At 39.2% G+C, this 21,588-nt stretch overlaps 2 protein-coding genes across 2 annotated transcripts; both read right to left on the bottom strand.

Moving 5' to 3' along the window:
* Positions 1-11,121: 11,121 nt before the first annotated feature.
* LOC149212931 (uncharacterized) lies at positions 11,122-16,610 on the bottom strand. Its single transcript, XM_089388873.1, has 3 exons — positions 15,912-16,610; positions 15,183-15,343; positions 11,122-15,028 (listed from the first exon to the last, which is right to left on the bottom strand). Exons 1-3 carry the CDS (start codon positions 16,608-16,610, stop codon positions 11,122-11,124), a joined length of 4,767 nt encoding a protein of 1,588 aa, XP_089244999.1.
* An 840-nt stretch (positions 16,611-17,450) lies between these two features.
* Positions 17,451-19,864, bottom strand: LOC149212930 (cypmaclein-like). Its single transcript, XM_089390689.1, has 4 exons — positions 19,640-19,864; positions 19,452-19,496; positions 19,281-19,323; positions 17,451-17,903 (listed from the first exon to the last, which is right to left on the bottom strand). The coding sequence occupies exons 1-4, from the start codon at positions 19,700-19,702 to the stop codon at positions 17,722-17,724; spliced, it is 333 nt and encodes a 110-aa protein (XP_089246815.1). The 5' UTR covers positions 19,703-19,864; the 3' UTR covers positions 17,451-17,721.
* Between the last annotated feature and the right edge of the window lie 1,724 nt (positions 19,865-21,588).

Below are 21,588 nucleotides of genomic sequence, written 5' to 3'. Positions count from 1 at the left end.
GGGACCTTAACGATTATTACGTCACTCTCTAGGGCTTCCACTTCTGCAATTTCCTACACGGCTTCCTTGCTTGTCACTACTTCTATGTCCATGGCTTCTACAAGTGCTGACATTATTCTAGTTAGGAGGTCCTATGTCTCCTTCGGCAATGTTTCAAACATTGAGCTTGCTCTTAAAGCCTCAAAGTTCAAAAGGTCCATACATAGTTGACAGCACAACTTAGTTCTCAAAATTGCAAGTGTTGTTCACTGGACAACCACTTGTAATTTATAGTGCCTTTCGAATTTTAATTCGACCTTTCTCCCCACATTCGATCCATTAATGCTAGATTGACGGCAGATTTTCAAGAATCTAGCCCATAACGTTTGCCTTAAATTCTTGCTGCTCGCTCCATTTGGACTCAAACCAAGCATCTAATCGTGAATAGTGACTTTAATGGTCACTTTCCAGCCAACTTGCACACTAGCGTAGCTATCCTCACATTTTCGCAGACCCTGTGACACTTTTCTACTGTGCGCAGTCCTGACATCGCGCAGTTCCCAAGCAGAGTAGTTTATAGTCCTGCGCCTCCTTTCAGTGGCTTGGAGCACTAAGAATATGCTTCTGTTGACTAGTTAGATGGTCGAGCCACCTGTGTGTGGCTTCAAACGACTGCCACTCACTATTCCTGGGAAGGGTTCTGCATTTAATTTTACCAATTGTACCACGCCATCATATCTCCTTAATAACATACAACCCCATACAATGCATTTTGAATTTCCCTGGAAATTTATCAAACTTATTATCATACAACAACACCAAAACATTCACCTTGAATGTGCACAGCTTGATGTGTTGGTCATGCCATGCCTTTTCACACTGCTTTTGGACCTACTGGTGAAATCCAACCAAAAATCATTCTTCTTCGATCTCATCCAATTATGCGAACCTCTCCTCTAGGGCTCTGCGATCTGTCATACCTTTGAGTGTTGCTATGCGTAGACTAGGCACGATGTATTCCATAGGAATTATGACTTCCACTCCATAGAAAATCCTAGAAGGTGTCTGTCCCATCAGTTTCTTGCATGTCGTTCGATAAGCCCATAACATTGCAAGTATGTGTAGATCCCAATCACTTCATTGCACATTGCATACCTTGGTAAGCGTAGTTTCCAGTAATTCGTTGAATGCTTCTACACGGTTGCTCTTCCTACATATTATATTTCCAACATTGAGAGCTATCTACAAGTTCACCCCCCCCAACACATGATTATTGATCAGGTATTTTAGCGCGGAGTACATGTTCCTCTGCACAGATTGGGGCTCTTCTCCATAGGCATGCGTCCACTTGGCTAGATGCATGCGCAGATCATCCTATCCATTGTAATTTCCTGTCAGTCACACCTTAGGCTTCCCAAATCATGCTCCCATCATTTTCCTACATTCGCGCTAATCATCAAAAATCCCTTTGTCCATACCCCACCATCTCGCTAGCGTAGTGCACAGTACCTAGTCCAAGGCTTAGAAGCATTGTTTTTTTGGTACCTCCCTTTCAAATGCATCCAAAAGGGTATCTACCTCATTTAGGCCATCATAAATAGGCAGATCTCTTACTTCTGTAGATACACAATTCAGTGTAGTTACTTCGTGTAACCGATCCTGTCAGTGTTTTATTTCCTCATCAGAATCTAAAGTGTAGGAGCTCTCGCGCTCCCATGTTATCCACCCATTTGTGGTGGGATTCACTGAGTCTTGGTCTTGCATTGTTATCTTATAGTTATATTCTAGACCATCGTCAATTTCATAGTCGTGGATCCGCTCTGTATTGCGTGATCCTTCAGTAGTGTCCAAGGGTATCATTACGCGCAGTGACTTCTTCTCAAAGATCATTTTTTGTTTCTTCATATTGATTACCCCGTTCATATTAGTGGCCCAGTAAATTCCCAAGAGCGCGGGGTAGGGATTGATGTCATCAAGAATCTCTATCACTTTGAAATCCACCAGCACACACACTCCCTCAATATCCACATTTATCCCTTGTAATTGCCCCATGGGTGTTATTTTCTATGGATTCGCCATCCTTAGCTGAATTGGAGACCACTACAATGCAGGTCTCCCCATTCGCTACCATGTCTATTTTGGCATAACATTCGCATCTGACCCCAATTCCAAAATGACTTGATCCATCTCGTATTCTCCAATCTGCGCGGTAAGTCTCATTTCATGCCCTTTCATTGTCTTATGTTTTTTGATCTTTCAGACTATGAGTGGTTCTTGTGGTGCGGTCTGAGCGCATTTGTTGATGAATTCTTGTAACCCTTTTATAGCCTTATTATTGCACAGTAACTTCATATAGGTTTCCAAGATAGTTGTGAGCATAAATGGGTCCATCTCTAGCTTTGGTTTATCTTTACTTCCTGAAGTGGAGGCATCAACGAATCTCTTCTTAGCTTCCATGAAGGTTTCTCAAGCGTGCTCCAAATCAAACTCAGCTTCTTTCTCCGGGGCTTTGTGAACCCAAGTACTGTCTTCTGGTTTTTCCTTTGTCATCTCTCACCATGATTCCACTTCGTAGCACAATGTTTACGTTCGGATCTTCCTCACGCAACTCAGACCTCATCGTCTACAGGTTCTAAGTCAGGGGAGGTGATGGCGCTCCTTTGTCACATATCCTAACTATCAACTTAGGACAATGTTCTGTCTCATGATTAAACAACGTGTAATACTTGCACGATGGGTAGGTTGGATTCATGCAATCACAGGAATAGTGTCCTGGCCCTCTGCAATTGTAACAAATCAACTATCTGTGACCTCTACCAGGTCCTCCTCCACCTTGGCCTCGTCCACGCCCCTAAAAACATGTTCGCGCCATTGTTGCATTCTGGTCAAGGGGCCGTGTTTCGACTTGAACCCTGTATGTGGGAGTTCTATCCATCATCAATTCATAACTCCTACAAGTATGCTCGTCATGTCCCGCCGACCTACAAAATTTGCAGAACAACTGTTTCGAATTTTGCGTGTACTTCTGTAACAAGTGGCAGTTATCCATGGCATGTTTTCTCGCTATTGATAGATAATGCATCACAAGGCAGGCATTGTGCTAGGTCCTGCCTTAAAGGAATCGATCCTCCTCCTGCAAGGTAATTTGTAAAAACTAGACACTGGTATTTTTCATGACCCTGATTCATGCATTTCATGTACCATACTTTTTCACGCACTTCTGGTCAGACCGTTATGTCTTGTTTCAGAATTTGAATCTCAAGGCATAGATTCTTCAGCTACATGTGGATCTATTGAACCCCTAGGTTAGGATCGTGCATCGGGGTCTCATGTAGCCTCATGGCGATCTCTAAGGCCTCTGCCTGAGTTGTTATCTTCTGCTACGATAACGTAGTCCTTAAATGTGGTAGTAGCGAATCTATAAACCACTCGGGATGTTGTCCATCTGTCAGATTCATATTGGCTTCGCGAATCTTACGTTTTAGCCTCTGATCTAGTTCCCAAGGAGTTTCGCTTGGTAGCATTGTGATCTCTTTGAATCCCACAATCGACTGTGCTTCAGATTTCGCCCTGCTAAATTCCCTATTCAGCGTTGTTTAGATATCCGTGACTCTCGCATTTGGGTTATTGTTGGAGTACTTAATATACCATTTCAGAGTGCTATCGTGTAGGGTGCTAACCAATGTCACTTTCTTTATATGGTCATCTGTAACACCTTGTGCTTCCCATACAACCCTTACAATGAACCAGAATTGGTATGGATCCTCATTTTCCAAACCTTTGAACACAGGAAACTTCATTGTGTTTGCCATACTGAATCGCGGTGGTGGTGGAGTTGGTATGGGTGAAGATGGAGTTGATGGTGGTGAAGCCGGTGGTGGTGTATTCAGAGGTGGTATTCGCATAATTCTTTGTGTTATAATATGAATAACACTTCATGGACAGACCTTCGCGAGCTCTTCATCATCCCCTCGTAGAGGTGAAATCAAGAGGCTATTCTCTAGACCCTTATTTCCCTCGTTCTTAAAAAACTTTCTGCTTCGTGTAGCCCCGAACATCAAGGTAACTACATAATCTGCTTTTTGTACAACAACATTTTAATCCAAGTATTCAAAGAATTTACGTACTTACCTCATAGTCCTTTGAGAAAGCTTCATTCGTCCTCGCTATAGCTAACTAAGGTGTCAACCGCGAACTCTGTAACAAATCCTCCTATAATGCAATCGAGCCAATTATTGACAACACACACGATCTTATCCTCCGATGCTTCCAACCTTCGCACTAGCTCTGGGATCCACACAATAGGACCATCAAGTTTCCAACTTCCTTGGCTATTAGCTAGCTTTGTAATCCACTCACATAGCTTAGTATGGAAGGAAGCAAAAAAGATTTCGTGGACCTCCGTATATAGGTAGCTGTTTAGTAACTCTTCTTTTGACATTCGCTGGTTTCTGTTCTCCTGCATTACAAACTTGTGAATTCCTCTATCCAACCAGCCTTCGATTTCTGTCTTAGTTGGATTCCAATGATACGAAATCACACATCTCTATCTAGATTATGGTCGCAGCAATGGAACTAGTTGTTGGCTTATGGGGGCTTGACCTAGGTTGAAAGTTAGTTATCCAAACAAATCCCTACACTACTAGCCCTTTCAGCATCAACCCATGAAGCATGGACTCAAGTCTCAATCGAAGTAGTATGGGAGGATGTTGGAACCAAGCTTCCATACCCTTGAGATGGCTGTGATGTCGGTTTACTCCAACTATACTTGCCCTCATGCAAGTTGCTTCGCACTTTGTTCTAACCTTCAGTACCTTTGCGATCTGTTACAATCGGCTTTTGCACATCCCTAACCAGGGGCTGAAGTCCTTTCACGCAGATGGGCAATGATTTGTGATATTTACCAAACTATACTAAGTATCTTACTTATCTTATTTGATAGATCTTAATTATCTTTGTATAAACAGATATTCTAACTTGCGTTCACTTAAATAATAGAGTTATACAGATTTGCGCATCATATAAGCATTAGAAGTGAAATACATACATAATATAATAGATGCATAAACAGGAAATAAAGACGTAGAAATGATAGAAAATTCTCTTTATTAATACTTCCAACTGATTACACACTCAACTCGCCTTGTGCATTCAGCTGCAGGGGTCCGCACACTTAGCTGCAGACTACTAGCCCTCTCCAAACTCAGCTGCAGAGCCTCTACCTACGCTATGACCCATAACTTAGATTTACACTTCAGAGCTATCTCGCATACATCTTCATTCCTTAGATATTCTCTTGTTAACTACTTAGAGCTTCGCTCTATTTATACAATCCCATGGTCTGCAGACCATGGGTAGATCTTCTACAACTGACATTACATTATTAAAATAAGGGCAGACAACCCTATGACTCTTTAACAGCTACGCACTTCGCGCCCACAAAATGCGGAGTCTTTACATTGGAATTACAAAATTGGACCAAAATCTGGGCTTTAAGCCCCAAAACTGCCCTTGGAAGATCCCGCGCTCAACAGTTTCTTAAACAAAGAATTTTTTTTTTTCCCTTTAGTGGTGTGGAGTAGGAGAGATTGGAGTAACCCAAGAGAAAATTGGAACGAGGAAGAATTGAAAAACAACATTTGGTGGGGAAAGATTTTGACTCATCACTCCTCTAAAAATTCATGGGGTTCCTTAGGTTTTCATTGCAGGGGTTTTCGTATTGAAAGCTTTGATTACTTTGAGCATCCAAACTGTTAGTGTGTGACTAGGAGTCTAGAGTGGGAGGAGAATCCAAGAAGTTAGGACTACTTGGGCATGAGTTGGTTTTGTGAGTCTTGTTTATCAGAGTGGTGTAAGTGGACTTAGTCTTGTTGGGTTAAGAACTTTGGCACACAATCAATTCAGTTAGTTTGGAAGGGACAGAGGAAGGACATTGACAACATTAGAGGCATAGGTAGAAGGGGAAGGTCTAGAGCAGTGTGGATGAGGTCAAATCGAGTAGGTCAGGTGAATCAATTGAGAATCCCCTAGGGATTTTGTCATGATTCCCTTTACCTTACCAAAGGTAAGTGGTGTAGACGATGTGAACGCGTATGTGGTTTGTTCATCTTGCTTTTTGTAGCCCAGTCATAAAAATTTGTTTGCATCATGTTGAGGCAAATAGGTCGTGTGAGGAGAGGGGCAACATATTACATGGAGTGAGCATGTACGGGGAATATTCATTTAGATAATTGGATAAAAGGTTTAGCATCAAGATATTGAAAGCATATCCTGATGCATGTGCAACGTGGGCTGACCCAGAATGAAGAGGAAGCCTCTTCCAAAAAAAAATGTATTTGATTCTAAGGTGATGGCATATTGGATAGACTGGATCTTAGATACGCGGAGCACATGAGGAAGCCCCAATCAGTACATGCAAATAGTTGATATGTATTGGTAGATAAAATTCATGTTGGGGCACATTTTATTGGAACGATAGGTATTTAGAATGGACTTGCTGCAGGCTTTGGACCACATGCATGGACACTTGAAATATTATAACATCACGTTGGAAAAAATAGATTGTAGAACTAACCAAGATCGAGCACCATCCTAACATCCCGTTGGCACTAGCGGGACACCCAACTGATCCAATGGAGCCTACGCTTGTGGTGGGATCAGTTTCAGACCCCCTCACTTGAATGATTTTATTATTATGGTTATTGTATTGTCTTGTGCTAATAGTTTTATGAAATGCGAGATGGACCTTTATATAGATCTAGTGTTGATAGATATTAGTTTTGTAAATTTGAAATTGTCTTCTTCAACCTTGCATAAGGTCCACCATTTGTTATGGTTTGGTATCCCGAATAAAAGATTGGAATGAATTATGATACTCCCTAATGTAATATCTTAATTATACGGTTGATAAAAACTATAAAAAAAATTAAGTTCAATAATTTTAATAATAAAAAATTAAAAAATTTAACCATTAAAAATAATATTCAAAAATATAGTTTATAAAATAATTGTAAATGAATAATCAAATAAAATTGTAAATTTTTGGCGATCCCATTAAATGGAACAAAGGTAATTTCAAAGTTTAGAATGTTCATTTCCGAATGTAAATTGAAATTTCATGGATTTACCTTCAACGCTTGTTAAATTTGTCCCCTGACTTTCTTTGAGGTTTGACTGGATCTCTTATTGTGATATTTAAATAGAGTTCAACAAAACGGAAGAAGTGCACTTCCAAAAAGCCTCGAGTAAGGTCAAATGGTTGACGACCAATCCTTTATATTATATTTTTTGGTGTACTCTACCTACGCCACATTTTCTTAATGGATTGTCGTTCCCTTGTGGCACTTTTTAAAACAAAGGGTATCCTTGTGCGTTTGTAAAATATGTAATGGTTTTTTTTATTTTTTATTTTTATTTTGATGTAACGGTTTTTAAGAGGCCAAATTTTATCCAATTATTTAGACATCCTCCAATTTGAAATCTATATCCTTAAAAAAAATAAAAAAACATACACTATTTTTTAAATATAAAAATAAAAATATGTATAGATAAATAAAATTAAGATATTTTTTAATTAATCTAAATTATTAACGCTATAAAATATCGTGTTAAAATTTTGATATTAAATTGAGGAATAAAAAACTAAAGAAAAATAGTAAATATCTAAATAAAAGAGAGGGTCATGACAATGTAATAAACATCTAATTCCATATTGATGGTGTTTCTTGTCTTACTCATTGTAATCTCTCAATCTTATTGGTAGGTAAAAAGGATTTTATGGTTGTATTTTTTTTATAGGATTTATTATTAGGATTAAGCTTCCTTTTCACTAACTTTCCTTCTTTTCCTGTGTAAAACTTTATGGAATTCATTTTCTAGAACTTAATGCTTTAGACACACTCCGGGTTTGGTCACACTCCATCTTGTAGTAACTTGCTCTCCTCTCGCTATGACTCTCTTAACTATTGCCTCTAGTGGCCTATCATCCTGACCCATATCTCATTATATCTAGCTTTATGCAACTCTTTCTTTAAGTCAAGTGAGGTTTTTGTGAGTTTTGGATAGTATGCCTTTCCAACCTTATTAGGTTTGACACAAAGCCACCTACTATAGAGAATAGAGAAGCTCACCGGAAATATTAGTGACTAAATATAAAAACACACCCCGTAGTGAGTGGAAGAGAAAATTAGTTACGTGGAAATCGAAATTGCTGATGAGAATTTGCCTAATTGATTTGAAAGTATTGGGCGAGGTGGATGAATCCTAAACACAACCCACACCAAGGGGCCATTACATGAAATATATGTATACCTTTAACATATATTGGAATTTGAATCCTCTGTTGGGAGGACTAGTGTAAGGAAATGGATGTAAGATTGATTTGAAAGTATTGGACGAGGTGGATGAATCCTAAACACAACCCACACCAAAAGGCCATTACATGAAATATATGTATACCTTTAACATATATTGGAATTTGAATCCTCTGTTGGGTGGACTAGTGTAAGGAAATGGATGTAAAGAAGAGATTTTTTCAATGTTAATTGAAACGTAGCCAAAAATGAGCTCCATGGTTGGTAGGCTTGGGGAGAATTGAGACTAACTTGGGCATCCTCCAAACCTTATGTGCTCACGGATATGAAATCACAATATCATTCTAGTGTACTTGTCCTAGTATGATAAATCTTAGAGATGATGGTCTCGCTACACTCTTTTTTTTAATTTTAGTTTTATGTTTTCGTGTTTTGAGTACAACGATGCTGGTAGAGTTCTAACATATCATACTAGTTTGTATATTGCTTTTGATAGTTATGAGTAAACTTTTTTCCTGCATTTTACTACAACTAAATTTTTGTCTCTAGTTTGGTTTTCCTAGTATCACACCAAAACAAGTTTAAGCTATTTTAAATCCACACTTTTAAATAAAAAATTATTCACTTTAATATATCTCACTAATTATACAATATGATTCTAATCCACAAGCTTCCTTAATCATTATATCTTATTTTGTATTCAATTTTTTTGTCATTTTATATTACTCTACCTCCTTAAATCACATATTTTGAATTTATATTTTATTTATTTAAAACTTGATAGATATAATTTTTAACATTTAATATAGTGGGAAAACCTACCATAACTTGGTTGGGAAACTAATAATAAGGACAATTATTATTGGCTTTTGTGAGATAGTGCAGGATCATCCATAAGTGGTATGCAAAGAAAACCAAACCACTTGGAATTACTTTAAAAAGATAAGATTTAACCTATTTCCTTAAATGAGAGAAAACAAACTTTTAGCCTTACAAAATTAATTATTGATAATTATTTTTCATTAATATAAACATTTACATAATTATTAGAAATTGTTATTAATCTAGAAACTCTTAAATATAACTAAATCTTTCATTTTATTATTAATATAAACTTTTAAATAATTATTTGTTTTTATATTCAAGCTTTTGTGATCCATAATAAATTAACCAAATTCTTTCAGTAGATATCATCTGGTCCTGATGATGAACCACACTTGTTGGTTTGAAAAGCCTCAGCTAAAATATTCTCTCATATATAATTTCTACCAAAAAAATATTTGTTTAATTAATTATTAATATTTTTGTTATTCTAAAACTCCATAAATATATCGAAATCCCTTGTTATTTTATTAACATCAACTTGTTAAAAATTACTTTTTAATTGATATCATAATCTAAAAAGCAATAACTGTAACTAAATCCTTTTTTTTTTTTTTTAACACGATCGGATACTTTTCTATTATAAAAAACTGCTAATAGCAAGTGCTGATACAAAGAGTGAGGGAGGAAGAAGAAGAGAAGTCCAAAATGGGTGCGCAGACCCTGACTTCTTGAGAGTAAGCTTGAAAAGGATTGATTGAAATAAGAAACGGCTGTATTGCCTTACAAAAAGACCTGCGAGTAAGCAAAATTTACAGGACATTTGATTGATTACCAAAACTGGTTGACAGAGTCTTCGATCTGAGGTTCCCTCTTGATGCTTGCTTTGGTAGAAGCCTCAGCTTGCATGCTCTGCGTGATATTTTTGATGTGGGATATGGCCTCTTCCATGTGATGACATTTTTCTTTTAGGCTCTCGATCTCGGCTCTTTGTTTTTCCAGTTTCTTTCTCTTTGAACGACTATCAGCCAGAAAGTCTTCTTTGAGATCGTTGAAATGTTTAATAAACCTAGCAATCATGAAGCAATGCTGTTTGCAGAGCGTGCAGGTGTTATTGCCAAGCACCCGGTCCAGCGGGTTCTCAGGTTGGTCTCTGCCTTCCTGGTTCTCATTCTGCCTTCTGTTTTCTGAAGTCTCCGCCATGGCTAGGAAGCTGGAAGAGAAGAGGACAGCCGAGGAGAAGGAGAGAGTCAGCGACAAATAAACCTGAAGATTACAGAAGTTATACCTGAGTCCTTTGGAGGGGGAGCGCGCTTCAATGATGCTCAGAGAACTGCCTCGCTTGTTGCAGAGTTTCTGGGTCCGAGTATGTGAAGAAAAAGAAGATCTTACAGAAAAAAAGAGCTGAAATCGACCACTGTTGCTGCCAAACTCCTGAGGCTGGGTGCCAGAAGCTGGATCTTTCCTTTGTTGCTGAAGAGGAGGAATGAATCTGAGATGGACGAGGTGGGGAAAGATTTGAAGCTTGGGGGGACAAGGCTGCTGGCTATTTCTATAGCAGTGGGTTTCCGGGAGCGGGGGGCCGAATACTAATCCTCTGCGATGCTTCCGTGAGGGCGAGAGAGTTCTGGGATGAGCGAGGGGGGAGGAAAGTTTATAGAGCATCCGGGTGGGCTGAGCGAGCAGGTAGTACGGGGTGTAGTCATGGATTTGAACGGGCTCGAAATCATTCATGGGATCCTTGTTGCAGTCAATAAGGATTGCGAAGGGACATATACCCGAATTCACAGAGATGGAATCACGAGGTACATGATGAGATCGGTTCTCTAGAGCGAGCCAGAATGCATACTGAGATGGAGATGAATCACAGTTCTCGAGGGGGCGGATTGAGATCAGATTGTCCAGAGCGATGCAGAGAAAATCTAGATATGCGTGATAACTGAAGTGACTAAGGTTCAGGAGAGTACCGATGATGTTGTTCAAAGAATTTTTCGAACAACTTAGACTGCTAAGGAATTGCTTTAACATAGATGCGCTCATTTTCTCTGATTTGTCCACTCTGTCTGCTGACGGCCTTAGAGGCTAAGAAATCCGCTTCAGTGTTGTTGTCCCTTAAAATATGCTTGAGCGTCGTATCTCCCATATTACTTAGATTGTCCTGTATCCTGAGCTTTATATTGTTGAGGGCAGCTTTATTAAAATCTGTTCCCGAGACCAAGGCTGCTATGATGATGGCCGAGTCCCCCAAAATAATTGCATTTCTGATTCCCAGCCTATTCAGAATGGAGGTGCCAAGAAGGAGGCTGTACGCTTCAGCCACGTTGTTAGAAGCTTTCCCCAGACCCCATTCGTAGCTTACGATAGTTTTTCCACAATGATTTTTTATGATGCCCCCTGCTCCAGCCTTCCCTGGGTTATTCTTGGAAGCACCATCGAAATGCAGGGTAGGACGCTTCTGATCTACTATCCACTGATTAACCTCTTCCTTGGATCCTCTGAGTTTCCAGTGCATCCTTTTCTTATGTGCTTTTGTTTGGAAATGTGGATTGTTGGTGTAACTGAAGCTGAATTTGTTGTACCAGTCCCTCTCTTCTTGATGCCAGCTTGACTGATCTGGGAGGGCGATGAGGTTTGTGCTTATTGTTTCAGAGATGATGGCTGTTGTTTTAGCTAGGATACTGGCCATGATAGGCTTTTTGTTGTTGAAGACGTAGTTGTTCCTAGCTAGCCAAATTTGCCAACATAGAGTGGCTGGAATGCATTTCCACAATCTGTTGATGTTATGTTTGCCTTTCTTGGGGAAGGGATAACATTTCCCCCAATTTTTCTGAAGAGAGGAGATCTGGTCGAAGCTTTCACTGATTTCCATGGGGCTTGTCACTTGCTTCCAGTAGCTTTGAGCGAAGGGGCAGAGAAGGAAAATATGCTGAATGGTTTCCTCCTCGGCTCGACAGAAGCAACATATTGATGGTCCCAAAATACCTCTTTTTCTTAGGTTCTCAGCAGTGAGAGTCTTACCTTTGAGTAGTGTCCAATTGAAATGTTTGATCTTTGGGAGGCACTCAGAATTCCAGACAGTTGTGTAAAGGTTCCAGTTCGCTGTTTGAGTGGTGGCCTGTAAAGCTTTGTACCCCTCTTTTACCGTGAATTTACCTCCACTGGGGTCCCAAATATACCTGTCTTCAACCCCTATATTAGTAGGCGCAGAACCAGAGAGAGAGGACTTGAGATTGGACCAGAGATCTCTGAGGTCGTTGGGAAGTTGAAGGTCTTTCCAGTCTTGCCAATTGTTATGATTCCATGTTGATATATCGAACAAGGTGGTTAGGTTTCTTTCATCCATCCAGATCTGCAGAGGTCTGAGGGCTTGGAGTAGATTCCTCGGCTTAGAGCCCATAATTCTGTCTGACCAAATATTAATATCCTTACCATTTCCAGGGAGTTTGGATGTGTTTTCTCTGAATTGGGGAAGCACTTTTTTAATGAGTTTCCACACCGGAGTGCAGGGTCTTTCAGCTATTGGTTCAGAAAGAAGATTAGAGTTTGGGCCACTGAGATATTTCCTTTTTATGACCTCCACCCACCACGATCCTTTACCATTTAAGATTCTCCAGATCAATTTAAATCCCAGGGCCCGATTGGAGAGGCTCGGGATTTTGATGGATAGCCCTCCCTTTTCATATGGTAAAGTTACCTGGTCCCACTTGACAAGGCTAAATTTCTTGGTCTCCTGTTTTCCTCCCTGCCAGAGAAAACTTCGCAAGATGAGTTCCATGTGTTTATGGATGCTAGCCGGGGCCATAGTGACCGCATATTGATAAATTGGGAGAGCAGAGAGGATGGCCTTAATAAGAATCGATCTGCCAGCCAAGTTCAGCCAAGACACCCCCCAACTCTGAAGGAAGCCTCTCATCTTTTCTATGTGTTTGACCCAAATCTCAGCCTTGACTGTTTCTTTAGCTAGAGGCAGACCTAAATAAGAGAAGAAACTCCAGTTCCTTTGCACTGGAATGTCCAGGATCAAGGATATTCTTTGCCGGATTTGAAGAGGGACATTCCAGGTATAGATCTTGCATTTTCTGTTGTTCAGCTTCCCTCCTGAAACTGCTAAAAAGGCATCCAACACTTTCTTGAATCTTTTTGCCATTAAGCTGGAAGCTCCCCCAATGAGAAGGGTGTCATCCGCGAAGAGCGAATGGTTGATCTCTTTGGTCCCTCTTTCTATGCGAATTCCAGTGATCTCTTTTTGCCTGCGGAGGTTTTCTAGATGAATGCTCAGAGTCTCAGCCATAATGATGTAAAGGAAGGGGGAGAGAGGACAACCTTGTCTCAACCCTCTAGAGCTTCTAAAATAATTTATGGGGTGACCATTGATCAAGGGAGTGGTCCAAGGGTTGGGGATGCACCCATTGATAATGCTTATGAAGTTTTTTGAGATCCCGAATTTTTTGAGAACTGCTGTTAAAAAAGGGTGGTCGACTCTATCAAAAGCATTTGCCATGTCGAGTTTGATTATCATTCCTCTTTCTCCTCTGTTGAGGCTGCTGTGGATAGCTTCTTGGATCAAGATGACGTTGTCAGTGATTTGCCTGCTCGGGACAAAGCCTCCCTGGTTCTCGGAAATTAAGTGAGGAAGAAGTTTTTTGAGCCTGTTGGCTAGAATTTTGGTTACAATCTTATAAGATACATTACATAGGGATATGGGGCGAAACCTGTCAAAAGAGAGAGGGTTTGCATCCTTAGGGATAAGAGCTATGTGAGAAGACTTGGTATTTTCTCCCATCTTGTGATTTTTGAATACATTCTTTACCATCCGCACAAAGTCTTTTTTGATTGTTTCCCAATGATTTCGGTAGAAGGCGACCGTGAACCCATCCGGACCCGGGGCCTTGTCCTGCTGCATGCTGAAGGTTGCTGCTCGGATTTCCTCTTCTGTGATGTCCTGATCCAACTCTTTGTTTTGAGAGTCAGATATTTTGCTCTCTACTGCACTAAGAAAGTCGGAGCTGTCCGTTTGCTGAGGAGCAGTAGAAAGAAGAGATTTGAAATGGTTGTATGCTGCTTCTTTAATTTCTTCTTGGTCACGAATCTCTTTTCCCTCAACCTCTATTTTGTCTATCTGGTTTCCAGCTCGCCTGAGCTTTATATTGTTGTGGAAAAAGGAAGTATTTTTGTCTCCGGCTTTCAGCCAAAGACAACGGGACTTCTGTCTTTGATCCTCTTCCTCTGCTCTATTTTGTCGAAAGAGTTCCCTGTACATTTCTTTTTCATAGTCTAAATCTTCACTTGTATATTGTATGTTTTCTTTAGCCTTATTCCACTGCTCCATTTTCATGAGAAGATCTGATTTTTTTTTATTCTCCAGAACCGCTGCTTCCTTTGCCCACTGTTTAATGACTGCTCTTAAGGATTTTAACTTTGTTTCCCATATGTAGTAGGGCGATCCGATTACTTCCTTGGCCCACTGATTTTGGATGAGGGTACGAAATTCTTCTTGGAGATCCCATATTTTGTTATATTTAAAAGGGAGAGGCCCCAAGTTTCTGCCTTTGACCAGATTTAAAATCACAGGTTTGTGGTCGGAGGCCGAAGCATGAATTAATTGGCTCTTAATAGACTGGAAGCTTGCAGCGATTCCTTCCTGAAGTAAAAATCTGTCCAATCTCTCTTTGATATTGTAGGAGCCAGTTCTTTTGTTGCTCCATGTGTATTTCCCGTTGGATAAGGGAATATCGATCAGATTGTGTGACTGAATTATGGATTCTAGCATGTCTCTTGAGGGGTCTGCGTGGTAGTTTCCTCCCAACTTTTCTTCCACATTTCTTATTACATTCAGGTCTCCTCCAAGAATTATGTTCCTATTTTGCACGGATTGAAGGTCTGAAGACATGGAATCCCAACAGCGGCCTTTGTCCCTGTAATGATTTGGGGCATATATATTGTATATATGATAAATTTCCTGAGATCCTTTGTTTTTTAAATCTGTTCTTACCCACCAGTTACAATATTGAGAATTGGTGATTTCCCATTTATTCTTATTCCATATAGTTCCTATTCCTCCTGAGGCACCTTCTGAGCCTGTTGATACACCTGTGAAGTTTTTGAAGTTTTGGATTTGATTTTGAAAGTCTTGTGCCGAAATTTTGGTCTCCTGGATGAGGAGAAGGTCTGGCTGCTCCTGTTTTAATAAATCCCTGATGGCTTTTAGTTTTAAGGGAGAGCCCATCCCCCTACAGTTCCAAGAGACCAAGATCATTATTTACCATTTGTTGGGTGAGGTCCACTCCTCTCCTTTGCTTTTTCTCCGCTTCCTTTCAACTTGCCTAGGTAAGAGTCCATTGGTTGCTGCGCTCCCGTTGCCATCTCTTTTGCAGCTGTTTCATCTCTGAGCTCTTTGTTTGACTTTCGGCCAGCTTTTCTCGGGGGGTCTGTGGATTGACTAGCTTCTTTCGATTTGTTTCTGGTGAGGATTCTCTCTATGGTTGGAGGGGGGGAAGGGAGGGGAATCGTGCGGGAGGGAGAGGAAGGAACTCGAGGGGAAGAGGGAGGGGAGGAGGGTTCTTCGACGGACAGGGATTCGAAGGGGTTGGAGGATGAAGGGAATGCTGAGCTGGGAGGGGGAGGTGGAGGGGGAGGGAGGGACTCCGGAGGGGGTTTGGAGCTGGGTCCTTGGGAGGAGGAAGGCTTTTTCCTTTTAACTGGTTCCCATGAGCCTTCAGGGTTTTCCTCATTATCAGCAGATTCATTTATTTTTGACTTGCTACATCTATTTGCGAAATGACCATACTCGTGGCATACCTTGCATTTGAAGGGGAGCTGCTCGTAGTCTAGCTGTTGAATATGCGTCCATTGGTCCACCTTGATCTTGATGGCTTCCGGCAGACCTTTCCCTAGGTCTACTTCCACGCAGATCCTCGCGCACGCATGCATGTTCTCCCTTGGCTCAGATCTGTCAATGTATTTGCCTACTGCGTTTCCTATTGCCTTGACTGATTCGTCTCCCCAACAGTGGAGCGGAAAATGGGGGAGCCGGACCCAAACTGGAACTGCATTTGGAATGTCCATTTCCGGATCAAAATCCGGAGTCCATCTATTCAAGTAAAGACCTCTTGAATCCATAAAGTAGGGGCCGTTTCTGAATATGAGGTTCTTGTCTTCTTTCGTTTCAAAGAGGAATGTGAAGTAGCCTCTTCCGCAGAATCTGATGGCTATCTTCCCTTGTATCATCGCGCTCCAGTTGCGCTCTACCCATTTCTGGACTGATCTCGGAGAGGGCCAGAGGCCAGTGAACTGGCCTACGAGCCCTCTTTCCGCAAGTATTATTGCTGACTTCCTTGGAAGGGATGGGGGGAGATTTACCTCTGGAATTTCATCGAGTTTTTTAATGAACTTGGTCACTGTGGGACGGGGTCTGGGGTTAGCAGATTCAGAAAAGAGAGTAGCAAAAATTTCTTCATTGTTCTCAGAGTCTGGAGGGGGGGGAGCGAGCCCGGCCATTCAAAGGGTGAATGGCCAGCGGGGGACAGCGATCAGCGCGGGATCAGGGGCTGGGCCCCAACGGAGCAGGGATCAGGGGAATAATCCAAAGAGGGGGTCGAGGCGAGCGGCAGCCCAGCCAGGCAGGGCCTGGGGAGCAGGGACAGGCGAGCGCGGGAAGGTTTCAAAAATCGCCAGAGCTCGGTTCGCTTTGTCGGTCGGGCTACCTCTTAGAAATTCGTAACTAAATCCTTTTCTTACCGTTCTAAATTCCATTCATTTTTTTTCCAATTTCCTTAAAATCATAAATAAATGTCGTACTCGGACATATCCTTAGTTTCCTTTAAATTTTATTAATGTCTTGTACTTAAATATATTGAATATCATAAGATTGGTATCTCAATCCGAATTAATAGTATTTTTAAAAATATTTTTTTAAGAGTTTCATAATTGATTTTTATTTTTAATAAATTTAAAAATTAAAATTTTTAATAAATTTAACATTTACAAATAAATATTCTGAAAAATAAATTTTCCTACTAATGAAAAATAAATAAAATTAAAATTAATTTTTTTACTCCCTTCAATAATTAAAAAAAAAACACCATCTTCATAGACTAAAAGTTTGGCCCACCTTGAAGAACGGAAGCCGACAATGAGATCAACATCTCATTAAAAATTTGTACGCTTTAACTTAACTGACCAATTATACAATAACATCGGAGTAAACAATTATATTCAATTATATTCATTGTGACTACCAAGCTTTTATAGTCAAGCCGGGCAAATTTGTCAAACATAATATAATAACAATTGGCAATAAAAAAAAAGTTTCTCCATCACTTTCATTATTCAAACCCATTATTTTAGACACGCTCAACATCCCCTACACCAGCTCCATTTTATCTATACCTTTTGTACACACACAGATTCTTCAGTTTTACTACCTAGGCTCACAACTATATATATATATATGATCAGCATATTTTCTGTATATATTCAGTTTGTATACCTAGGCTTACAACTCCATATCTGATATCAGCTATGATCAGGATATTTTCTGTATATATGACATTCCAGATAAGCAATTTCATGGTGATACTGGATATATGTACTGTGAAATTTATCATACTCAAGGGCACTTGCGTCTGCCCCCATGTGTTGTCTGGTTGGCATAACAAGGGCAGAGGTCCTGGTTTCCCGATGTACCAGGGGGAACACAATTGCATCGTGCACAGCATGTGCCGCAAGCTCTCAAACACATCTTATGGCGGGAAGCCTTTTTACATCTTTCTCCACAAGCTGCACTGCAATCTGCCTCACCCAACCCAAACAAGTGATTCTGAGGACGAGTCTAGAATTCATAGTAAAATGAACTAAAACATTAACAAGTAATAGCTGGAACGAAAACCTGCACTGCAATCTGCCTCACGCAATTAAAACAAGTGATTCTGAGGAAGAGTCTTGAATTTATAGTAAAATGAACTAAAACATTAACTAGTAATAGCTGGAACGAGAAAGGAAAATCGACAAGAAGTTGCAGTAATCAGAACAGTGATTGTAAAGCGAGAGGATCAGCACTGGCTAATAAGAAAAAGGAAAACCAACTTGAAGCATGAACAATAGGGCTGTAGCCATAAACAAATGATGCAAAACATAGGTATTAGAATTTAGTTTCTTTTATGACCAAAGGAATGGTAACTGGACCAGTTTAGCAGTGATACAGGTGGATCCTCATTGCTACCACTAACATGAAGCATGAATAATAGGGCTGCAGCCATAAACAAATGATGCAAAAGATAAGTGTTAGAATTTTTATTTTTATTTTTTTTCAATGGTTAAAGGAATGGGTAACCGGCTAAGTTTAGTAGTAATATTTGTGGATTCTTACTGTTATCACTATAATTATGTGGTGCTTAAGTTTAATAGTTATATAAGTAGATTCTTACTGCTACTACTATAATTCTAAGGTGTATCATTTAGAGAAATTTGAAAGTAAGAAGTTGTAATCATATTTACTTTACATCTAGATTTTCAAATCTAAATTTTCAAAGACTTACCAAAGAAACTCTATAGAAATTTGAAAGTGAGAGGTTGTAATGATATTTACCTTATATCTAAATTTTCAAAAACTTACCAAATAAACTCTTAGAGTGGATAAAACTCATAACGCCAGTAAAATTTGAAAATAAGAAATTGTACTCGCATTTACCTTGTTCTTAAGTTTCTGAAGTACTTACCAAAGGACTTACCAAGTGAACTCCCAGAATGAATAAACTATAGATGTTGAATTATAAAGAAAAAATAAAACAAAATAATGAGAAAGATAACGTTGAAGTCCCCAGAAATATTTAATACTTAGCAACAAGGACAAGTCCTATATTCACAATAAATAAAATAAAATTAACCAGAACTGATATAAAAGAGTCTTCAATTGTAATATGATAAAATTGCAACAATAGCAGCATCAGCAACAATTTGCATAAAAAAACTTAAACAACAGAACCAGCCTAACAAATATTGATAATAACAACAAATGATATGAAAAAAATCTTCAATTGTCGAATATAAAATTGCAACAGCAATAGAAGCAGTAACAATTCACATAAAAAAAAGCTTAAACAAGAGAACCAGCTTAACAAATAATGATAATAATTCTAAAGAATAGTACATAGTGTACATAGAATATACCAATGGACAGCAGAAGCCTCCCTTTCATCCCATTTCCATGGTCCTGGAATCAAGGGCAACCTTAATTATTTTATTATATGTAAATTTGTGAATTCGAAGTTACTCATGAATAACGAATGAATACTGACGATGTGATCAGTTGGACTTAAATAATGGCACATAGATACCCACCACAACAGTTGTTGAAGCTCCAATATCAGCAGTTTCTACATATACCTGTGTCATCAACCAGCAATGAGCTATATATGAAAAATAGGACTTTTCGGTAACTTGAAGAAAGTTAGCACCATGAGAGAAGATAACAGTTACATTAGTAGACATGTAAACCCTAATGGCAGCACAGAGAAAACATTTGTTACCTGAACAAGTCCTAGCATCACAAGATATAAGAGGAACAGCCTGCTTGCAGAAAACATGGCCATGGCTGAAGTATATACACAGTGAAGCACAATTAAAATATATATATTCAAGCTTTGGACAATAATAAGGCAAAGGATGGCTGTATCTATATATAGATATATAATGGGTGGCTGACTTCTTCTATGCTGGAAATGCAAAGGATGCTGCCAATTTATAGGGAGGAGGGTGAAATAAAATTCTCATTCTACCCTGTGTAATGTGAAGCTGTTTCATTTCTGATTTTTCTAGAAATTCCAGGAGATGGTAAGTGCCATCCCGTCACCAGCTAGCTCCAGTCTGTACAACATATTATTGCTAGGACTCTTTCCCATCACGTTTACCTAACATAAAATGTTCAGGAAAATCAAGGATGTTTACTTTTTTTAAGTCTTATGCACTACTTTCAGCACCACTTAAAATAACGGAAAATTGTAATAAGAAAATAAATGACAATTTTGATAAAAACTTACATGAATACCAAAACAAAACAAAACCCTTCTATGATGTGCAATAAAAATACTGACTGGAATAATATTTTTGTGCTGGGCCACCATGGCCATGCTTTTTAAAACTGTGGAGGTGATTGTTTTGGCTCAGCATCAAAAGTGAGTAACCAGATGATGATGTTTGGCCATGAAAATGAGAGAGTTGGGATCAAGTTAGCTACATTTGCCAAGTAACTTTATCCAGAAAGTGCTAAAGTATGGCACTGAAATTAGTGTGACATTATTAATCCTGGAAAGCATCTAATGTGAAAGGGACAAAAGATCTGAGATTAGTGTGACATTATTAATCCTGGAAAGCATCTAATGTGAAAGGGACAAAAGATCTGAGATTAGTGTGACATTATTAATCCTGGAAAGCATCTAATGTGAAAGGGACAAAAGATCTGAGAGGTTGTGTTGGAAAACCAGAAGTTCTATGATGTAAATTGGAGTGATTGCCAGCAGTGCAAATCAATGTTGCCCATCTTTTATGAAATGATGTGTACAACAACTTTCGTTCTAGAGAGCATTGCAGGAGTGGAAAAGGTTAACAGGGTCTCTGTGAGGGCCCATAATTATTAGAAAGTAAGATGGGATTGTTTTTTTTTCAATTGGCTGGCTTATTGGCTTACTTCACATAAGAGTGGACGCTATTATCAAATTTGGATTTTATACAAGCCGGACCATGAATATGTAGACATCGATCTTATCGGGTTGGTTTTGATTCAACCAGAACAGTTGTCTGAGTACATATTCTCCCGCCGACAAAGCACATATTGTCCACTGTAATTTCACGCCGACCATGTCATCAAATCGTGTCTAAATGTGAAAATCTACATCATTTAGGAAAAGAAAAAAACACCAAACTTATTTCATGGTTTTGGGCTCTCTGGACCAGTAAGGAGAAGCAGGTAATCACAATCATTCAATGGAGCATATTGAATTTTTATTTGATTTTAATTCTTTCCCAAATGAGAATGCACAATTATGGTTTTTAAGGCAAGTGTGGGTATTTCAACAACTAATAGAGCCCTCAAAGTTATACACAAGTGATTGTGGGGTAAAGAACAAGTTAGTACAATAGTTTTTTAATTAAAAATTAGAAACCACTAGCGCCAGCAGCAATGAAATGGAATGGAATCTCATGGATGAAATTATAAAATAATAATAAATTATAAATAAATATAATAATAATAATAAGAAAATGGTTTAAATCATATATTTTGAATGGCCATTTAATTTTGGGTTCTAACTCAGTCCATAAAAAAGCATCCACATTTCTAATCATTTGTCTATGAAAAGTTTGGACATTTATAAGCTTACATGTTATGAAGGTTTGATATTTTCAGCATGTCTAATTATTTTATGGTTTGTATTTTTTTAAAGAATTTTACTAAATAGTTTTTGGTTATTTTATTTTATTT

The sequence above is a fragment of the Pinus tabuliformis genome, chromosome 1_1 (genome assembly GCF_031772625.1).
Source record: "Pinus tabuliformis cultivar Carrire ecotype Pingquan chromosome 1_1, CPIR1, whole genome shotgun sequence".
In the NCBI taxonomy this organism is placed as follows: Eukaryota; Viridiplantae; Streptophyta; class Pinopsida; order Pinales; family Pinaceae; genus Pinus; species Pinus tabuliformis.
This window is presented reverse-complemented; position numbering and strand designations above follow the sequence as displayed.

Bases quoted from the DNA above. Each gene is read 5' to 3' on its own strand.
- LOC149212931 (XM_089388873.1), bottom strand. From the start codon at position 16,610: ATGGCCGGGCTCGCTCCCCCCCCTCCAGACTCTGAGAACAATGAAGAA. The intron at 15,344-15,911 runs GTATGCCACGAG...TTGGAACTGTAG, and splicing joins AGCTCCCCTTCAAATGCAAG to GGGGATGGGCTCTCCCTTAA. The intron at 15,029-15,182 runs GTGCCTCAGGAG...AAATCATTACAG, and splicing joins TGTATCAACAGGCTCAGAAG to GGACAAAGGCCGCTGTTGGG.
- LOC149212930 (XM_089390689.1), bottom strand. From the start codon at position 19,702: ATGGCCATGTTTTCTGCAAGCAGGCTGTTCCTCTTATATCTTGTGATG. The intron at 19,497-19,639 runs GTAACAAATGTT...TTGATGACACAG, and splicing joins TGATGCTAGGACTTGTTCAG to GTATATGTAGAAACTGCTGA. The intron at 17,904-19,280 runs GTATATTCTATG...TGGGTGAGGCAG, and splicing joins GAGGCTTCTGCTGTCCATTG to ATTGCAGTGCAGCTTGTGGA.